The following is a 20,859-nucleotide window of genomic DNA, read 5'->3' as shown; positions in this document are numbered from 1 at the left end:
GGGGGTAATAATCTTTGGAAAGCATAAGTGTTCCCACAAAGGCATGATATTTAATTGAAATGGATAAAATGTTTAAGATATAAATGATTGTTAATATTAATTATTAGAATATGGTATACTAGTGAAATTTTTTGTGAAATGAGATTTGAAGTAGAAGAAGGAGGAACATTTTAATGAAATATTGAGCTATAATATGTGATGTGGGGGGGAATAATTATGGAAAATAGGGCTCCCATAAAAGTATGTGATTTAATTGAAAAGCAATGAGTTAAACGTTTAAGATATGAATGAATATCAATACTAATGAATAGATTTGTATTATTTTTGATAATATAGTATAATTTTAGAATGTACCAGACAGAATCCCAATGTATGTCATGTGTTTTATATTAAGTATTATAAATATAGGGGAAAGAGATAAAGGCATCATACTCCATATAGTGTACAGGAGAAGTATTTCTTCTTTTTTTAAAGAAGAAAAATAAATGGTTGGCTGGAGTAGACAGACAAAGAATAATAAATATTATGATACGAATTGAGAGGAGATAAATAAAATAAAATAAAATTGAGAAAATTTAAAGGAGAGGAGAAGTCATATAGAAAATTGAAAATGTTAATAAGATATGAAATAGTATGTAAAATGAATATGAATTTGAATTTGTGTCTGTACCAAGAGTTTTAACCCGGGACTAAGCAACTTTCAGAAAAGAGATTTTTTATGCTTTTATGTTTTGTGTTTATGTGTATTTATGTATTGTTTGTCTTGAAAATAAAACTTGTTTAAAAAAAAAAAAAAGACTGTTCTTGGGAGAGTTTTTTCTCCAGCTGAAGGTAACCTGGACATTGGGGGCAAAGTTGGAGGTATTCTTGCTTATTGGACTGTGTTGCCTTTGTGCCATGCCCCGGGTCATTACAGTAGAAATAAGAAAAGAAAATGTATAACATAAATGTAAATGGTATAGAAATAGAATGTATAGATTATATTAGATATGAAATGTAGTTGTATAAAATATGTCACAGCACTGTTCAATATTGTTTGAGATATGTAAAAAGAAATTTTCAATTAAAATATTTTTAAAAATAGTGAGTTTCTTCTATAGTGATTTTGAAAGTATCTGTGAATTTTATTCTTTTCATACCATAAAAAGGCATGCCATCCCAGTTGTAAATCATGTCCTTCTAAAAATAATAGTCTCTTATGCCTGTGGGTTATCCATTCTTTTAGCCATGTTATCACACATGCTTGGTAATATCCAAATCCTCCATTCGTGTAAGGACCAGACTCTCTCTCCTTCAGATGATAAAAAAATTTCAAAAGGAATTCTTTATTGAAAAGGACGACAGCAGGTCAAATTCAAAGAAGGATCTGATTTCCTTCCAGGCATGCAGCTTAGATAAAGGAGTTAGAACCCCTCCCCTTAGTCTGATGTGGATTTCATCAATACAAAGAAGCAACATGTTAATTCCCCCCCCCCTTTTTGGCAACGTAGTTGAGAAGAGGCTCCCAGGAAGTATCATTCAAAGCTGGAATATTTATGGCCCCTTCTCCTCTTGCTATCTTTCCAAAAGGTGACAAGTTTCCAGGCATCGCAGAGGGGCCCCTCCTCCAGCCCAGTTGTAAATCAGTAGAAGAATTTAGGATATTCAGATTACATCAAAAAGGATTACTTGTATCCCGCCCCTTCTTTTTCCATTGAAGAATGACAGATACATGGATCTGACAAATTGCTCTCCTCAAAAAAATGAGAAATCCACCTGGAAGACATAAAGCATGTGTTACATGTATAACTTAGGGTGGTTTGTGAGAGTATTTCAGGTGGAACTTCTGTAGTAATGTGGGGACTTTTTAGCTGTTTAGCTACCTACTCATTTTGTGAGAAGGGAAAGTGTTTCCAAGGTACTAAATATTATGTGGATCCATGGTGGGTGCATGAGTCAAGGATATATTTAATTTCAAAATGTTGTTCCCCATGTACCATAAAGGTGTGGGAAGGTGGGGTGTCTAATTTTTGAAATGATCTCTGGTTTGAGTAGGCTGCAGTGAAATACTGGATAAACCTGTCTAAGTGTCTTGGAGATAGGAGCTCTACAATAGCAGGGTAGATAATTCTGGAGATGGAAAATGGGCCAATGAATTTAGGTCCCAGTTTCTTAGAAGGTTGCAATGATTTTAGGAACATTGTAGACAAATATACACTTTGAATGGTTTTGGATCACAGCGTTTTTTGTCTGTTCGAGCTTTAAAAGCTGCTCTAGCCTCTTGTAAGGCTAGTCTGACCACTGGCCAAGTGGTTTGCAAATTATTTATCCACTCCTTAAGGGAGGGGAATTTCAGGTTCCTTGGTAGGTAGCTCTAGCATGGGGTTGAATTCTTGTCCTGTGGCTACCTGGAATGGGGTGAACCCAGTGCTACTGTGGACTGAGTTATTGTATGATATCTCTGCAAAAGGAAGAAGGTCATTCCAATTGTCCTGTTGGTAATTAATAAAGCATCTTAAATATTGTTCTAATATTGTTCTGCTCTGCCATTGGTCTGGGGGTGATTCAATGAGCTCAACCCATGGGTGGAGCTTAATAGGTTTAAAAATGCCCACCAAAATGTGGAAGTGAATTGTACACCCCTATCTGAGATAATCCATTGGGGAGCTCCATGGAGGCGATATATGTGTATTAAAAACATCATTGGCTGTTCGGATCTTTTGGCAGGGTACAAAATGAACCTGTTTTGAAAAAAGGTCCATTACAACCCAAATAACAGTGTTTCCTGCACTTTCCGGGAGCTCCACTATAAAGTCCATAGAGATTTCTCTCCAGGGAGATGAAGGTTCTGCTACTGTTTGTAAAAGTCCAGAGGATTTCCCTTGTCTTCTTTTTGCAGCTGTGCAGATAGGACAACTAGCAACATAACTTTCAATGTCTTTTTTTGAGAGATGGCCACCAGAGTTTTTATAAGATGAAGGGTTTTTACAAATCCAAAGTGTCCAGCTATTTTTGAGTCATAGCATCGTTTCATGAGGTCCATTCTCTACAGTTTGTTTTCCACCCAGGATAGATCGCCTTTGAGTAAGCAAATGTTTTTATTAGCCTGGAGCCAGTCATCCTGAAGTAGTGTCTCCTTAAATTTGGAAGTGGTTGCATTGTCAGCAAGTGGTTCTTTCTTCCCTTGTGCTTAGGTGATTACTTTGGCTGCAAGTTGGGCTGGTTGGATCATGGGTTTTACAACTTCAATCTTTATTGCTGTTGTACTGGGGTTTCCTGGACAGGGCATCGGCCAAGAGGTTTTTCCTCCTGGGAGATACTTGAGAGTGAAATTAAACCGTTTAAAATATTGCCCCCAACATACTTGGAGTTTTCAAGGCTTCTAGATTTTTATGATCAGTCCAGACTTCAAAGGGGATTCCCTTCTAGGAAGTGTCTCCATGTGAGGAGTGCCCATCGCACAGTGTATGCCTCTTTCTCCCATATGGCCCATCTTTACTTGGTTTCTGTTTCTTGGAAGTATAAGCACATACTTGCAATTTTCCACATTCATTTTTTTGGGAGTAGAACTACTCCAACTGCTACATCGCTAGCATCTGCTTGGATGACAAATGGTTGTTCAGGGTTTGGATGTTTCAGGATTGGTTCTGCTGAGAATAGTTGTTTAAGTTTTTTGAATGCCACTTGGCATTCCATCATCCAGGTAAGGGGTTGCCTTGCCTTTGTTTCCCTCCCTTTTCATTTTTAACAAGCTCATGATAGGGAGGGCAATATTTGCAATAGCCAGAATGAACTGATGGTAAAAGATTGCAAAACCCAGGAAGTTTTGCAGTTGTTTGAGAGTTTGGGGTGGCTTCCAATCAACAACAACTTTTACTTTTTGTGGGTCCATCTCTATTCCCTTGTGGGATATTCTGTATTGCTTACCAGTGGATCATCTTCCAGATCACTTTTGGACTGGCTCAGGTCTCCTCAAGGTATTGGAGATTCTTCCTCTGGGTTTGGGGGGGACCGAAACCTCACAGCTTCCTGGCTTCTCAGGGTGGTTTCTATTCCTTGGGGGTTTGTTTTTCCAGATTTCCCCCCAATGGGTGGTATGTTTTCTGGCAGGGTTTTTGAACGGCACTCCACTGCATCTTGTCCCTCCTTTCCACACTTAAAACAGCTAGATGGTCTTGGAGTCATAGTGATTTGGGGTTTGAAAAACTCCTGTTTCCCCTGGCATGGGGATCGTCTCCAAACCCTGCCACTGTGGTACTGGTTACAGGCCATCTTGATCTCCACCTCCTCTGCCATCAGGTACCATTCATCCAGAAGGTTAGGGGCCCCATGGGCCAGGCAGGCAGTGTACAGGTCATTGTTGAGTCCATCTTTGAACTAGCAGACTAGAATATCTCTGGCCAGTTGACTCAGCCGGCCAAGTCACAAAATTCCTCAGTGTATTCAGCTACAGGGCAACGGCCTTGCTTTATGACCCTAATGCAGTTGTGGGCTTTTCAATCAATCGAAGTGATGGTGTAGTGCTGTCATGAATCATCAAGGTTCATCAGCTCTGGGGTGTCAATGTTGTGGAGGGTTACCATCGATTTGGTGTCTGCCCCTTCTAGGGCTGGGGTGATGACTCACACTCATGCCCCCTGGGTTGGGAAGTTCCACCCGTATTCTTGCATATTGGTGAGGACTTGTACCAGAAAAAAACCCCAATTTCTGGGGGTCCCCTTTGAATTTCACCCCCAAGTGCGGGATCTTTCTCTGCAGTTGTAGGTCCCTAGGTTGGCCAGAGTTAATCCTGTGCTCTGGAACAGCAAGGGTTTGGATACATGGCATGGCTGCTGGTCCTCCAGCTTGGTCCATTGCTTGATCAGCCTCAGCTGGATCGGGGTGGCGGCTTGGGTTCTCTCAATTTCTGGTTCACTCGCTCTCCTTCTATGGCAACCTGGTTCATCCTGCACATTGAGGTCCTCCAAGGCTTCCCTCAAGAGGCAATTTATTTATTGTTTCAGTCGGTTATCTGCCAGCGATTCCTCGATACGTTCTTCTTGATTCAAAAGGGCTTCCAGTTCCATTTTCCACCCAGGTTTACGGTTATCACAGATGAGGGTTACTCCCTTGGCTCTTCCATCCCAGCTGTCTCTCTTTCCTATGCTTATAGACAATCAGGGCTTCGTGGAATTTTCTCAGGCAGCTTCGATGTGTTTGATGGGGCCCACAAAGCCAGTGTCTGACTGGGTAGTTGTCAAAGTTTCTCCCCAGCATTCGGCTTCCCCTTGCTCCTTGCTATGTTCAGACATCTTTGTAGAGTCCCCTCGGTAGAGTGAAATTTTGAAAGGAGAAAAAAAAATTCCTCTCCGGGTTGACTAATATTGCAGATATTTCATTTTAGATTTTTGTAACATTTTCAATTTAATTCACACTTTTTTTTTACTTGCTAAATTTTGGTTTCTCACTAAAAAGAATTTTTAAGAATTAAAGAATTAAATACAATTTAAGGATTTTTTTCCTTTCTAGATACATTTCAAGATCAGTTTATTCATGTCATCAAAGAATCTCTTTTCATTTTTATAGGTGCTGTTTAGAACAGGAATAGCAATTTTGGTAGGATATTCATTTTTACAGTAGCAATCCTTTCCAACATTGATAGATGGAGATTTTTCAATTTTTCCAAATTGAATATAATTGTCTTCTTTTATTGTTGCACATCTTGCTATTAGGTATATTCCCAAGTATTTAACTTTCTTAACTATTTGCAAGTCCACTTTTTCTGCCAATTATTCTTTTTGTTTCTATGTAAGGTTTTTGATTATAACTTTAGTTTTTTCCCCCTATTTATTTTCAATCCTGCTATCTCTCCAAACTCCTCTATCTTTTTAAATAGTTTAGGGATTGTCTCCAGTGGTTCTCCAACAATAAATAACAAATCATCTGCAAATGCTTGTAATTTATATCTTTCCTCTTATTTCCATTTCTTTAATTTCTGGATCTTGTTTAATATTTCTGTTCAAGACTTCCAAAGTCAATATAAATAGTAAGGGCGATAACGGACCTCCTTGTTTTGTTCCTTTCTTTATATTGAAATTTTCTGTGTAGTCCCCATTTATAATTACTTTAATTGTTTGTTATAATATATCATCTTAATTACATTTATACATTTTTCTCCAAAATCCATATAATTTAGTTGATGTGTCATAAATAGCCAGCATATATTATCAAAGGCTTTCTGTGCATCTGAAAAGATTCATGCCGTTTGTTTTCCTGGATGCATTTTGTAGTATTCCAATCTACCTAAGATAATCCTTAAATTGTGTTTTATTTGTCTTTTTGGTAAGAAACCATTTTGTTCTGGAGGGATAAATTCAATCAGAATTTTTTTTCAATCTCTCTGCTATTATTAAGTAAAGATTTCATAGTCCACACTTAATAAAGATACTGGTCTCTATTTTTTTATCTGTGTCAAATCTACATCATCTTTTGGTATTAATGTAATGTTTGCTTCTGTCCATGTATTAGGTAGTTTAGCTTCAAGTACTTAAAGTAATTACTTTAAGTAATTAAGTGATTAAAATTTAAAAAATTAAAAATGTAAGCAATGAGCCTGAATGTGCAAAGTCAGACTGAAAATGCCTTTAATTTGCAGGTTTCTATTTTTCTTAAAATGCACACAGAAGTAGGAATGTGCTGTTGTTTAGAGATTAAGATATAGAAGTGTTAGATCTTTTTATTTCCTTGTAAGGTTTTGGAGTGCAGCTCAGAATCTGATAAACCCAATGAATCTCTGAACATGAGGCAACTGATAATCAGCTTTATTTCTGATCAGAAAGCAAAACTGGGTGACCTTTTAGTCTCCCACCTTAAACAGCAAGGCAGAGAGAGAAAAAGCAAAAGCCGCAAAAGCCATAGCTGCAGCTGCCACACAAAAAACCCTCTTTCTCAAAGTTCTTATAGCTTTACACAGCTTGCATAGATCGTCATAGTGTTAGAAACATAATTTCATATTCATTAGTTCATGCAAACTTCATGATTTTCTCAATGCTCTGAAAACAAAGAACCCCAGAAAAGGGAATATAGCCCAGAGCTTTGTTAGGGGGTGCTATCTCACATTGCTGAGAATACACATTTTAAGAGGCTACTTTGCAGTTTAGCATAGAGGTTTTATCTTTGCAGTTGGCACACTAAGTTACAATGGAGTTCAGCTCAGCAGGGAATCAAAAGTCGAGTTAGGTACACTCTTTGTATGCTTTAATCCTTTCATCCTAATCCTGAACGAAGAATGTTTTTACTCACTATGTTCCCAAGTGCAAAATGCCACAGAAAGCAAAAACATTTTCACCAACTTTGCCTTTTCATCTGGAGTTCTAGCACTGTATTTTATGGATAGTTCCATAATTAACCTCACCTTACATAATCGACCTAATCTTACAGCAATGTGTATGATCCCGTGATCCTGGGAGCTGCTATTGGAGCTCAAAAGACTCCATGAACAAGGAATACTAACCTATACATTGACTACCACACAGAATGTATCAAAAGCAAGACCTTCAATTTACATCCCAATAACCATCACCCCAACATCCAACATTAGGCATGCACACCCCTTACTTCCTCCAGACCTACTATTACATATCTAAAATGCAAACTACTCAACACAAGAAGCCTCGCAAACCAAATGCATGAATTCCTCATTTCATTAGGCACGACCACATTTGACATTATATTTGTCTGTGAGATATGGTTAAATGCATCTTTTCCAGACTCCATTACCACAGTCAGCGAATATCACCTTTATCGGTCAGATCGCAAAATCTGTAGAGCAGGTGGAGTTGCTATCTTCTACAAAAAATCCCTAAATCTAAAAAAGATTCAAATTATACAGGAACTTGCTCTTCCAGAGACCATCGTCTGTGAACTGTCCTTAAATACCACAATCCACTTCTTATTATGCTACAGAGCCCCTGATTATGACATAGTTCATGCAAACAAGCTAACTTCACTGCTAAGGTGGGCTGCCTCTTGCCCTCACCCTTTTCCTTGGTGACCTCAATCTACCTCTTATAAATTGGACCCTAAATGAATGTACATCCTAAACCATACATGCAACCCAGTACAATGCTGTTACTACATTGGGACTGGATCAATTAGTAACTAACTACATTAGACTCAATAACTGCCTCAACCTTATCTTCTGCAACAGCTCAAACTCAATATATAACCTACAAATACAAGAACCCTTTTCAAACAGTGACCACAGTATGATCAACTTTTGTCTCAATTTACACCCCCACAAAGAGGATCATAATGATGGATCCCCAAAATACAACTTCAAAAAAGCCAACTATGATATCATAGATGCTGACCTATCATCTCTTGATTGGCACATTCTGTTATCTAGCTGTAATACCACAGAAGACCATTATAATCCATTCTTATTTGAACTTAAAGAGTCATTAAACTGTATGTACCATTAGTAACCCCCCCAAAAAACAAATTACTCATAACAATAAGGAAACTTCAATCAGAAAAAAGATCACTATGGTTTAAAAACAAAATTAGCTACGTAGCAAACTTTAAAAACCAATAAAACACCCTATGCCAACAGATAAAGGCAGAATGCACAAATTACCACTGCAAACAAGAGGAAAACCTCCTACGTACAAAGTCCACCCGTGCCTTCTACAATTTTGTTAGCACCAAACTTAAAGACTCAAAAACCATTCCACCCCTAAAAGGACCAAATGGGTAAGACTGCAACAATCAAACTGCTAAGGCCAATCTCTTCAACACATTCTTCAGTTCAGTCTTTGTAAACAGCAATGGATCATGCCCCACATTTCCTAGTCGTACCACAACTGTAATAACCTACTACATATTGATTATACAGAAGATAACATAGAAAAGGCACTACAAAACCTAAAACCATCCCTATCTATTGGCCCTGATGGATTATGTGCTCTGCCATAGCAGAACCCCTAAGCATTATATATGAGATATCATTCAGAACCAGTTCCTTACCAAACCTATGGTCCTTAGCTACGGTCAGCCCTATCTTCAAAAAAGGTGACCCCAGGACCATAAGGTTGAAAACTACAGACCAATCTCACTGTGTTGTGTCACATGCAAAGTCATGGAATCAATCATTAACCAATTCATTACAGTCAAACAACCTACTCTCCAAAAAACAATTTGGTTTCAGGAAAAAAATTGTCCTGCAATCTTCAATTCCTTCACTGCAAAAACATATGGACTACTACTTGACCAGGGTAAAGCTATAGACAAAATTTACATAGACTTCTGCAAAGCCTTTGATTCAGTGGTACATGACAAACTACTGTTAAAACTAGACTCTTGTGGCATTTCCGGATCCCTTCATAAGTGGATTACTGCATTCCTGTCAAACAGGCAACAAATCGTAAAAATAGGGAGCGCTATCTCAAACCCTGCTCCAGTTAACAGCGGTGTTCCCCAAGGCAGCATTCTAGGACCCACCCTCTTTATACTCTATATAAATGACCTTTGTGATCACCTTATAAACAACTGCGCCCTCTTTGTGGATGACGTAAAACTATTCACCACCACCGACAATGCTACTATCCTTCAAAGCGACCTTGATTATGTGTCAGAATGGTCAAACATCTGGCAACTCCAAATCTCGACCAACAAATGCTCTGTTGTACACATTGGTAAAAAAAATCAGTTCACCAAATACAAACTAGGTGGATATGACCTCGTTGATGATTCTCACTGTGTCAAGGATCTTGGAGTTTTCATATCAAATGACCTAAGTGCCAGAGCTCATTGTAACAGCATTGCCAAAAAGGCATTAAGAGTTGTAAATCTAATCTTGCGAAGCTTCTCCTCCGGAAATATTGAATTGCTAATTAGAACATACAAAAGTTTTGCCAGACCAATACTCGAATACAGCTCATCAGTCTGGAATCTGAGCTGCATATTGGACATTAATACAATTGAGCAAGTCCAGAAGTATTTCACGAGAAGAGTACTACACTCCTCTGCTTGCAACAGAATACTGTATATCAGCAGGCTTGAGATTTTGGGCTTGGACAACCTTGAACTATGCTTAAGCGTAGCACACAAAATTATTTGCTACAATGTCCTACCAGTCAATGACTACTTCAGCTTCAACCACAACAATACAAGAGCACACAACAGATACAAACTCAATGTAAACCACTTCAAACTCGATTGCAGAAAATACAACTTCAGCAACAGAGTGGTCAGTGCCTGGAATTCACTACCTGACTCTGTTGTTACATCCTCTAATCTAACCCACTCCTTTAACCTCAAACTAACCACTTTTGACCTCACCTCATTCCTAAGAGGTCTGTAAGGGGCATGCATAAGTGCACTGTCGTGCCTACTGTCCCTGTCCTATTGTCCCCATTTATTTGTACTTATTTCCTGTATTCTTACTCATCTTTATACTTATACCTATTATCTTGTAAGCGATTGACAAATCAAATAAATAAATAAAATAAATAATTCCTCCAGGCAGATTAGCAAAGAAGACAGCCAGAGGATGGCAGAAGCCATGAAAGTTCCCTTTTCCCCAAGCTACATGCAAGATCCCTCTGTCATTGCAGGTTGAAGACTTTATTTCTAAGAAAGGATCATGGTTATAGCCACTCAATAGAGCACACCATTCCTTAGCACAGGGAGGAGGAGCTAGTGGAACACTGATTCTGTATGTATGTTCTAAGGTATATACTTACTCATAATAGGTTGCCAAGGGCACAAAGCAAAGGAAACATGCCACAGGATCCTGGGCAAAGCAGGTCAGCAGCAACTAGGAAGTGCTGACCATGGCCAATGGATACCAGCTGTGGGCACCTTGGTCCCCATTGGATGAATCTCTGCAATGGCTGCGAGGTGCTGTGCCCAGACCCAGCAGCACTAAACACCCTTTCCGGGGAGGGCAAAGCCCAGCCACTGCCACTGATTTGGAAGTGCAACTTTGCTTCCAGGGACTGAGTCTTGTGCTGGAGTCTAGTGCTAAGACTGGGATGAAGCAACCATTAGCCTCCCAATTGGCAGGAGAATCTAGGGCATGCAATAGGGCTGTGCACAAACCACAGGCAGTGAGGCTTATAGGACTTGACTCGGTCTTTGGGCATCTAGTGACTGCACAGCCTCCCCACTGGACTGGCTCATTGAGGGTTTCAGAGCGCTCAGCCTTCTGTCAAGTGATAAGTCCCCAGCAACGTAGACCTCATGGCCTCCATGAACCACAAGTGCACATGGCTATGGCCATGTGTCGACAAATGCTGCGTGCTATTCTCTTACTTTATGCTGCCTACAAAAAATGTGCCTTTGCCTTACAACATTCCCGCTGAAACTTACCTAAGCAAAATTAGGATAAACTGGATCCTTGACTGCAAAAGAAATTGTCTCATGCACATATCTGCATTCCCTTTTACTTCAGAAAAATTTCATTGGATTCAGCCTTCAACTTATTTCCTGGAATTGGTCAATTTTTCTTCAACACTTATGTTTCTTAGAAGTCATTCTATTTCCTGAAATAACTACTTTCTTTTTACTCCTAAACCCAGTTTCACTGAACAAAGTAAGCATTTCATTTGACAATATCACTGGCAAAAATCCAGAAGAACATAAAAACTCAGATTGTTTATAGACAGAAGAAACCAATCTTATTGTTCCTCTTCTTTTTGTGAAGAAAAGATTACAAAAGAACATTTACCAAAAAAAACCAAAAACCCTCCATTACAATATCTGGCTCAAAAATGAAATGGATGACAATTATATATTAAAAAAGCTTTAAAGGGTCCAAACACTGAAGTTCAAATGAAACAAGTTTCATCCATTCTCCCTGAGAGATGGTCTTCAAAGTCTGAGATTTATGTGCCCACTCAGTGAAAAAAAAAGGTTTTCCACAGGCTGCCCAGTACCCATATATCATTTCAATCTGTATAATAAAATATCAGGTAGTTGCCTTTATAAAATGTTTCATCATATTTTAAAACATTGTAAAAACACATAATTTGTCAAGATATTGCATGTTTTAAACTTTAACATAGCATTGTTATATGAACAAAATGGAAAATAAATGTGAACTATGTCAATCTTTCCTTAAACCAGGAATGAATCAAGGGTAAAAACAAATTTCAAAATAACAAATATAGGGTACATAATGGAGGGAGTCTGGGGGAAAGTCTAAATGAAATATTTATTATATCTTATAATATCTAAGTCTTTCCTACTCAACATAGATGTTTGGTATAAAAAAATCCTTCCTGTGTTACAGTTGTTAAAAACAGAAACATGAATCATTTTCTCCAAGGAAAAAGCATATATCAACTAAAACTTATATGAAGTTCACAATTTAAAACAAAATGAAACTCCCATTCCCAAGCGAATACGCTCTATTTTCATCTCTTGGTGATGAAAATTAAAGCAATCTAAGCCATTTGCCTTTAAAAAAATGTTTTTCAGATAATTTGAAAAATTTGAAATATAACATTGAAAGCCACATCATTCCCAAATCATTCATTGAAAAGTTATCGTGATCACATTAAAGCAAGCTGAACACTGAAATATCAACCATAGTGCTTTGTGGTAACAACAAAGTTTATACAGCAGATCTGTATACAATAGATCTATATAAACTGTATAAAGCTTATACAGCAGATCTATATACAGTAATTCTGCAATATATTGCATTGCAGATTTGAGTTAAATTGCTTTGATTCATTTATGCAGCAAATGAACTCTTTTATTTAATGATTTAAATAAAAAATATTTTATTTTATTTAAAAATTCCACATGCTATATTTATCATTTATAGATGAAGTCTATGGGTTTAATTTCAATTGCTTGGCAATTAAGCCTCTTGTAACAAATACAGCTAAATTAGTGATGATGTTGACCAGCTTTTTGATTGATTTCAAATCAACAGTGTGACTAATTTAACCTGGACTCAATTTATATTAATAATTACCAAAATATATTTCAAAGGTATTTTATTCTCAGTATGCTATATACCCATGATGGCGAACCTATGGCATGTTTGCCGAAGGTGGCACATAGAGCCCTCTCTGTGGGCATGTGAGGTGTTACCCCAGCTCAGCTCTGCCACACATGCACACGCATGCCTGTCGCCAACTATCTGGTCTTTGGGTCTCTGCCATGCATGCGCAGGTGTGGGGTGCATGCTGGGAAGAGGTGCGTGTGTGTGGAGTGCACATGTGTACATGGAGGGCAGGGCGCATGCATGGAGGACACATGGAATGCATTGCATTTTGGAGATGTGCGCAGGCGCTTTGGGCACACAATGCCGAAAAGGTTACCATCACTGCTATAAACTATCTTGATTTTTCTGTTTACTAATAAATGGCTACATTTTGACAAAAATGAACACAGTGTTGCCGCTTTGAATTGAAGTAATAAGATTTTCAGTTATATGAACAATGTACACCATTTGTAAGGTCTTTCTTCCCCAAAGAGATATTGCTACATGGAAGAATCTCCATAATTCTATGCTATGATTTTTTGTTGAACCACATTTCTGTTTAATAGCACCTCGTTTTCACCCTCCATGTCCTCCGGCAGCACTCTGCTGGCCATTTTTTGGCCCTTTTCAGCCCCAGTTTTTTGGCCCGTTGTTGGCCCATTTTGGCCCATTTTGAGCCTGGTTTTGGGCCATTTTTGGGCCTGTTTTCAGGCCATTTTTCAGCTGGCAGAGTCCTACAGGAGGCCATGAAGGGTGAAAATGAGGTGTGAGGGGGGCACATGTAATTACTGCTAATTAGCCTGATTTCACCCAGTCTACATGTGTACTTTTGGTTTTTGACTAACTGTAAGACTTTACTTTTTTCTACATTGAATTTCATATTGTGTTCAAGACTGTCAAGGTCCATCTGGATCTTGAGCCTATCATCTAGGATGTTGGCTATTCCTGCCAGCTTAGTATCATCTGCAAATTTGGTAAGTTCCCATTCTATGGCCCCATTTATGCAGATGTTGAAGAGTACTGGGCCTAAGACGGAACACTGTGGTACCCCACTGCTTACAATAGACATACTGTAGTACCATTAAGAACTGCTCACTGAGTAGTTTTCAGCCAGTTACAAATCCATCTGATGGCACTGCTATCTATCCCACTTTTTCCAGGTTACCAAGAAGTAGGTTGTTGTTTACTTTGTCGAATGACTTGCTGAAGTCTAAGTATATTATGTCCACAGTATTTCGCTGGTCTTGTCAGATGGTGCTCCATTCAAAATCCAAGAAAGAAATACTTAGACTCCATTAATTAGAGAAAAGATATGTTTCACTGGAAATCAAGTGGTATCAACAAAAGAATTCTGAATCTGAGAAAACGAGCATGTAAATCACATATACAAAGTGATGGCAACGTTCCCACCCACAATAGTTCAATTTGTCCATCCAATAAAAAGTTGTGTATAACATCATGTGGGCATCTCCAGGTGGTGATGAGGCCTCTGTCCGTTGACCTTGACATATTTTGATAAAGAGCTGCGGCTGCGCATAGCATAAGATAGAAACCTAAGCAAGAAACTTCCTCTCCCAACTTATACAATTCTGTTTTGTAAAACCTCTAGCTTGTTTCCCGTAATCATGTCCCCCCTCCCCGCATTACTTATGACAGCCAAAAGATGCAAAGCAAAGGAAGAAAATCTTGAAGGCTGACAGGTCTACTATTTTAGTCACTATGCTGAAGAATAAATAAGATTGGTTTGGCATGATCTGTTTTTAACAAACCCATTCTGACTACTAGTTATTACTTTACTCATTTCTAATCTTGGCAGATCTGTTTTTATTATTATTATTATTTATTCTAGAAAAAAACATTTATTTGACATACATTTAAAACAGACAAATCAACATATATATATATTCGTAGATTTTCACGGGTACAAGTATGCAGGTCTTGGCGTGTTCGGATATTTTCCCATATAAGATTGAGAGCATCTTGGCAACGTTTCGATGAGGTCCCACTTGCCATCTTCAGGCTGGTGCTTTTGGCTTTGTGCTTGTGTGAGCAAAGTGTGATCAGAGCTGCCATCTCCCTATATATACTGGTGGGGAGGTTGGCTGTGTTGTTATTTTTTGATTGGTTGATAGAGTTGATGTTTGCAGATTGGCTGGCTTTTTCGTAAGAACATGTGTGGCTGAGGTATTGGCTGTGTGTCTATCAGCCTCCTGTGTTGTAACGACCTGGGTAATGGGCTGTGTGATGACCTTCTGAATTCTATTGTTTTGACATCCTGGGTCTTGTGCTGTAATTTCCTGGGTCACAATGACCTGGGTCATGGGCTGTGTGATGACCTTCTGAGTTCTATTGTTGTGACATCCTGGGTCTTGCGCTGTAATCTCCTGGGTCGTTGGCTGTGTTGCAACATCCTGAAGTTTTGTGGTGTAACCTCCTGAGTTCTGTGATGTGATATCCTGAGCAGGTGGCTGTGATGTTCCGGGTTTTGGTTTGGCTCTAAGTTTGAGGCCTGGATGTGTGTCCATTTGTTTGGTTTGGGGGTCGTGGTGTGTGGCAGCTGGTCATGCAGCCATGGTCTGGTTTCTGGATGGTGGTTGTCTTTCGTCTATGGAAGGGTTTGGATTTGAGTCTGGTGAGGGAGAATGGTGGTGGTGTCAAATGTTGTTTTGGGTCCAGTGTTGGTTTTCGTGGCTGGGACTCATTTGTTGATAAGGGCTAGTTTCCAGATGTCTGGTAGGCGGGCCAGATCTTCCTGTACATTTAGATTTATCTTATGTTTTACCAGGGCAGATCTGTTTTTTTTTTAATCTTTTCCAGTATCTTCTTGGGTATTGATGTTTGGCTGATTGGTCTGTAGTTTCCTGGGTATTCCCCCCCTTTTTTTGGGGGGGGGGGAGATGGGAACCACATCAGCTCTTTTCCAGACCTCTGATAGTTTCCCAGTGCTCCAGGATTTTTGAAAGATGTGGTACAGTGGTTCTGAGATGACCTCTGCCAGCTCCTTTAGAATTCAGGGATGTAATCCATCAGGTCCAGGTGATTTATATTCATCAAGATCAGGCAGGTGGTCTCTTACAATTTTTTTTTTGCCTATTTTAACCTTTATTTCTAGTCTGTCTTTTACAGTCATGTTTTTGGTAGGTTGGGCTATATAGTTACTTTTTGTGTAAAGACCAATGCAAAGAATGAGTTAAACAGCTCTGCTGCCTGTTACTTTCTTGCTGTCTTCTCTCTTTAGTGGATTATTTGCTTTATTTTTTTCATGTTAAAGGTTTTTGAAAGAGAATTCAAAACAGTTATATTGGCAGAGGAAAACTTCAGGAGAAAGCATATTTGGATTATATTAAAGCCATTTGAAAAGTTCATGAAACAAAAGAAGCTTTCATCAAGCTTTGGATGATACTTCCTACTAAATAATTTAAAAAATAATAATAAAAAAGATGACAGGGGTAAACAGACCTTTACTGTAGGACCATTTACAACCAGTGAATACAGTGTGGAAGCAATTCACTTTTACCTGAATAACATTTTGAAAGAAAAGTCATTACAGTGGGTTTATTTTCACAAAGGAATCAGTTTTAAATAATAATGTGTCTTTCAGCATTCAAAGAAAATTGTATGGATTAGCACCTTCTTAATAAGAGATAGCTTATAAAATGAAACTTCATGTTTGAAAACATTAAATATCTTTTAAAATCCAGTGTTGTTGCAATTGATAAGTGAATTCCCCAGAATTCAAAATAAAACACTATGTACAGTATGCTAGCCCCTGCCCTCCCCATACACATACCCTATATAAAGGCTGAATTCTCCAATTTGTTGTTATCTTGATGTACTGAGATACCAGAATTTTCAGCCAATCCATGCCCTTTGTAAGCCATAAACCTTTTATATCCTAACTGTAACACAGATTATACAGATTTCTCATTCCCGGCTCCCCTTCTTTCCCAGTGACTGAATCTATGCAAGGGATAAACTAATATTTTTCTAACCTGAAGATAGCCATTGAAAAACAATCTAATTAAATCAATTGACTTAACTAAGTTATTATTTTCCTTATTTTTTAATATTTTCAAAGGATATTAAACATATACAGATAGATGCGTTTAATTTTTTAAATAAAAAGACTAATTAGTCTTTTTTAATGGGAAGTTAATTATTAAAGTGCAAAGTTTATTCTTCCATTTCTGATAATAGATCAGCATAAAAAATGTAGGTCTGAAAGCCAAGATCTCTTCAGGCACTTTTAATAAAGGCAAGAAAACTACTCCAGCTCTGCTTCTAAATATCTATTGTTTCCCCTAACTGATGAAGAATGACTGTAAAATCATTACTCTTGAACCTATGGATGCCTGTAACCACTTTCAGTCATCTTAGCAGACTTTCTTAGCCAATATAATGATATCATCAGAATTTCTGGCAGATGGAGTATTCTTTTTTTATGAATAGCTGTTTACTAGTAAATGAATTCATGGGAGTCAATCATAGTGCAGGAAAGAACAATGTCTGGAAATGGAAATGAGGCAGTAAAAAAGGCAAAGGAAAGGGGATCACATTCATCATCACCATTACCCCACATACACATTCTTATGAACACTGTTGACAACAGAAGCCCATCCAGTGTGAGTGCTTTCCTTTGTATAATGTCTCAAGTTCAAAAGATTAACTGATTTCAAAGAAAGTTGGGATTAAAGTTGAAGTTTATTCCCTTCTGCCAACATCAAGCTAAAGATGATTCCAAATCAAGCTCAGCTATTGACACATGCATGTACCTTTCTTTGCACTGATAATGAAATTATTTATCATTTCCCTTTTCCATAATGTTTCCAAATTAGACTACATTCCTGGAATATTTTGGTAATCTCCCATCTAAGTAGCAACAGGAAGATGATGACAGGCCCTCCAACATTTTTTCTTTCTCTCCAGCAGACAGCATGAACGTGGCTGACAGACACCTTGATTACACACACACGCACACACACATATTTACCATCCTTATCACACATGACTGTGGCAACATTTAAATGAGGTGATGAAGCATAATATGCGTTGTCAAGTTTTCTTTATTAAGATACTTCAACTATTATCCAAAACATCTGCAGAGGAAAATATTAGTAAGTCCAGGATCAATCTAAAATTTAGCCAAATCTTAGATTGTAACATGAAAAGACTTGAAAAAAAAATTGAGTTCTCCAGCAGCTACTTTCTTGTCACTGAATGTCTGATTGAGTTTCACAAAAGATTCACATGATCTACAGCCTAGGAGTAGATAAATATTAATACATAATGGAAAATATATACATATAATAATAATTTGTCCTATGATTGATATAAATGATGCAAAAACCCAGAGGAATGAGGGATAGTCTCTTGCTGAAGTGGCATAGCATGACCACATAGTAAGGTCATGCTATGACAGCTAGATTTAACAATGGTTTTTGGGCTTCAGTCCTTTACACAATGTGGATGGATATCATTTCCTTTAGTTCATTGATGCTAATCGATATGGCAATTGTTTTCTTTTTGCCTGCACGTATGCGTGTGCACGCACATACATTCTTACTCTCACATATATACAGTATATATACAATTGCATATACAGTATGCTTGTATTGATGTAAATTTTCATATAGACATATACATTCATAGACACACACATTTCCTTTTCCTCTTCTCTTTGGAAGAGAGTTTTGTAAGATCTGCCAACAGACTCTGCAGTCCATATTGGCTATGAGCTTTAAAAGGGACTCAAGATATCAAGTTCAGTATCCTTGGAGTGAAAGCGAATGTCACCGCTGTGGACAGATAGTGGGTTTGATGCATCTTCCTTGGTGGTGAACTAAGTTGGCAGGACAGTGGCATCCTGCAACACAGGGTTTATTGCAGGGACCAATCTCATTCCAGTTGGCACAAGTCTTTACACAACCAGGACCACATGTGTTATAAACTGCACCATGTTTACATTGGGTTCCTGGAAGACATTTCAAAGATATGAATTTCACAGCATCTACTTGGTTGGATTTACAGTTAGTCATCCTCAAACCAGATCCATGGAAATTACAGTCAGGAATACTATAACTAGTCATTACAATTATTAGTAGAATAATAAAAGAAGAGATGACATTTTCAAAATACCCCAGCTGAAAGCATTTTTTTCATAGAATATGACAATCTCACAACCTTGATGATAACTTTCAGTGTTAAGATTTGAATGTGTCTCAGTATCAACTGCCTTCTTTATTTTCCTAGTGCTGATTATGTTACAACACATGGTAAATATCATTACAGCATCTTCTATTAATCCCCAACTTTCTCTTTGGAAACATTACAGTGTATTTTTCACAAAAGAATTAAAAAGTATCACTGGAATAAGGAGAGAAAGTGTTGCATTCTTAAAATGCTGGGTTGAATCCAAACTCTGTCTTGAAAGAGAGAAGTCTCGGAAGTCTCATAAAGCCCACATAATCCATAGCATTCAAGCTATCTTTGAGGATCTCCTCTGCGTTTCGGAAGGCAGGGGAGGGGAGAATTCTTTAAAATGCTTCTTTTACAGTTCAATAGGAATGATCTGCTGCATATTAAGTCTAGATGGCAGCTTTTGGAAGCCTGAGTCTAGAATCCCAAGAACAGACTGTCAGCAAGAGTGGCAACAATGAAACATATAAGCTTTATTATTATTTTATTTTACTATTTTTTATTATTTTTATCATTATTTTATTTTACAGCAACCTATGTTGGAATAAGGTTAAAGTGTGTAAAATAATTATTGCTTTCTGTCTCTCAAACATATCTGAAAGGGAATAATATTTTCCTTGTTACAGATAAATTCTCAACCCAATTCATCTGAATAATAAACTCTGCACTTGCCAAAAAGTCCACCATTCAAAAGGGATAGGAGATTTTGTTGATTATATTTTATGTAAATGTTTTGTTTATTATACTTTTATGCAGAGAAAATTGAATATAAAGGATAGATTGAACCAATGACCATTATTTAAAGAGCAATGTAGCAACTGGAGTTAAACAAACTGGTCCAACACTAAGCAGAACCTCAGCTGAATTCCTTTTTTCTTTTATGGATGTAATACCAATTAAGACAATGGCTAAGCACATGGTTGGAGAACCTTTTTCAGCCCAATGACACTTATTTTCAATGTGACATCTTGAAATTTGAAGGCAGAGGCTAGAATGGCATAGGCTGAAAGAGTATATAGCCAAACAAAACAGATTCTTTCCTCTTTTTCCTACCTGTTTCATTTTCTTTCTCTCATGGTCTGTCTTCTTAAACAGATTTTGACTTAAATAATTATGGAAACAGATTTTGACTTAAACAATTATGGAATGCTTGGTACAACATACTGTAGTATGTAAGACTGTATTTCTCCAAATCTCTAGCTCAGACATTGACTTTGCAGCCTGGAAAGAATGGAAATTGAACACATGTGGAAAGTACCTATCCTATTAAAATACTGGCCCTGTTGTACTTATTTATCATGAACATTATATTTATACTTGATATGATCTATATATATTTGTGTTCCCCTTAGGGGCTACTCAAATATTTCTACTAGTTGAATGGAAGAAATATTCACCTATATAAGGGCCACAAATATTTCTAGTACTGTAAGTCTTAAGACTGATTTTTTTTTTTTGCTGTAGCAGATTAATAACATAGCTATGATTGCATTCCTTTTAAAAAAATCAAGTTTATGGTAGACTCAGCAGAATTTTCTTTTCATTCATCTTGTATTTCTTTTGTAATTCCAAAGTCTTCCAAAGGAAAATATTCATAGTTTTTATAAATGCAGATGCTTTATTGCCCTTTGCATCTGTCTTTCCTTCTATGCTTGGATAATTCTTCTGAACTTTGCTGTTCCTGTATTCCTGTTTAGTTCACCTTT

General features: G+C 37.7%; 2 protein-coding genes across 3 annotated transcripts in view; one reads left to right on the top strand and one right to left on the bottom strand.

Moving 5' to 3' along the window:
* The first annotated feature begins 10,793 nt into the window (after window positions 1-10,793).
* On the top strand, window positions 10,794-11,324 carry FANCD2OS (FANCD2 opposite strand). The gene has a single exon (XM_026674823.1). It carries the CDS (start codon window positions 10,794-10,796, stop codon window positions 11,322-11,324), a length of 531 nt encoding a protein of 176 aa, XP_026530608.1.
* Window positions 11,325-18,003: 6,679 nt separating this feature from the next.
* The window catches only part of BMPER (BMP binding endothelial regulator), a 525,475-nt gene continuing 522,619 nt past the window's right edge, over window positions 18,004-20,859 (bottom strand). The window contains exon 15 of one of the 2 annotated variants that reach the window (XM_026674868.2): window positions 18,004-18,929. In XM_026674868.2, the coding sequence (XP_026530653.1) occupies window positions 18,748-18,929 (182 nt within the window). In that variant the 3' untranslated portion in view covers window positions 18,004-18,747. Of the gene's footprint in view, window positions 18,930-18,968; window positions 19,571-20,859 lie in introns of those variants that run through there. The other variant, XM_087947656.1, reaches the window with a different exon arrangement.

This window comes from Notechis scutatus, chromosome Z (genome assembly GCF_049901735.1).
Source record: "Notechis scutatus isolate UNSWTSFEM ecotype Mainland chromosome Z, rNotScu1.2, whole genome shotgun sequence".
NCBI lineage: Eukaryota > Metazoa > Chordata > Lepidosauria > Squamata > Elapidae > Notechis > Notechis scutatus.
The sequence above is the reverse complement of the archived record's forward strand: the minus strand, read 5'-3'. Positions and strand labels throughout refer to the sequence as shown.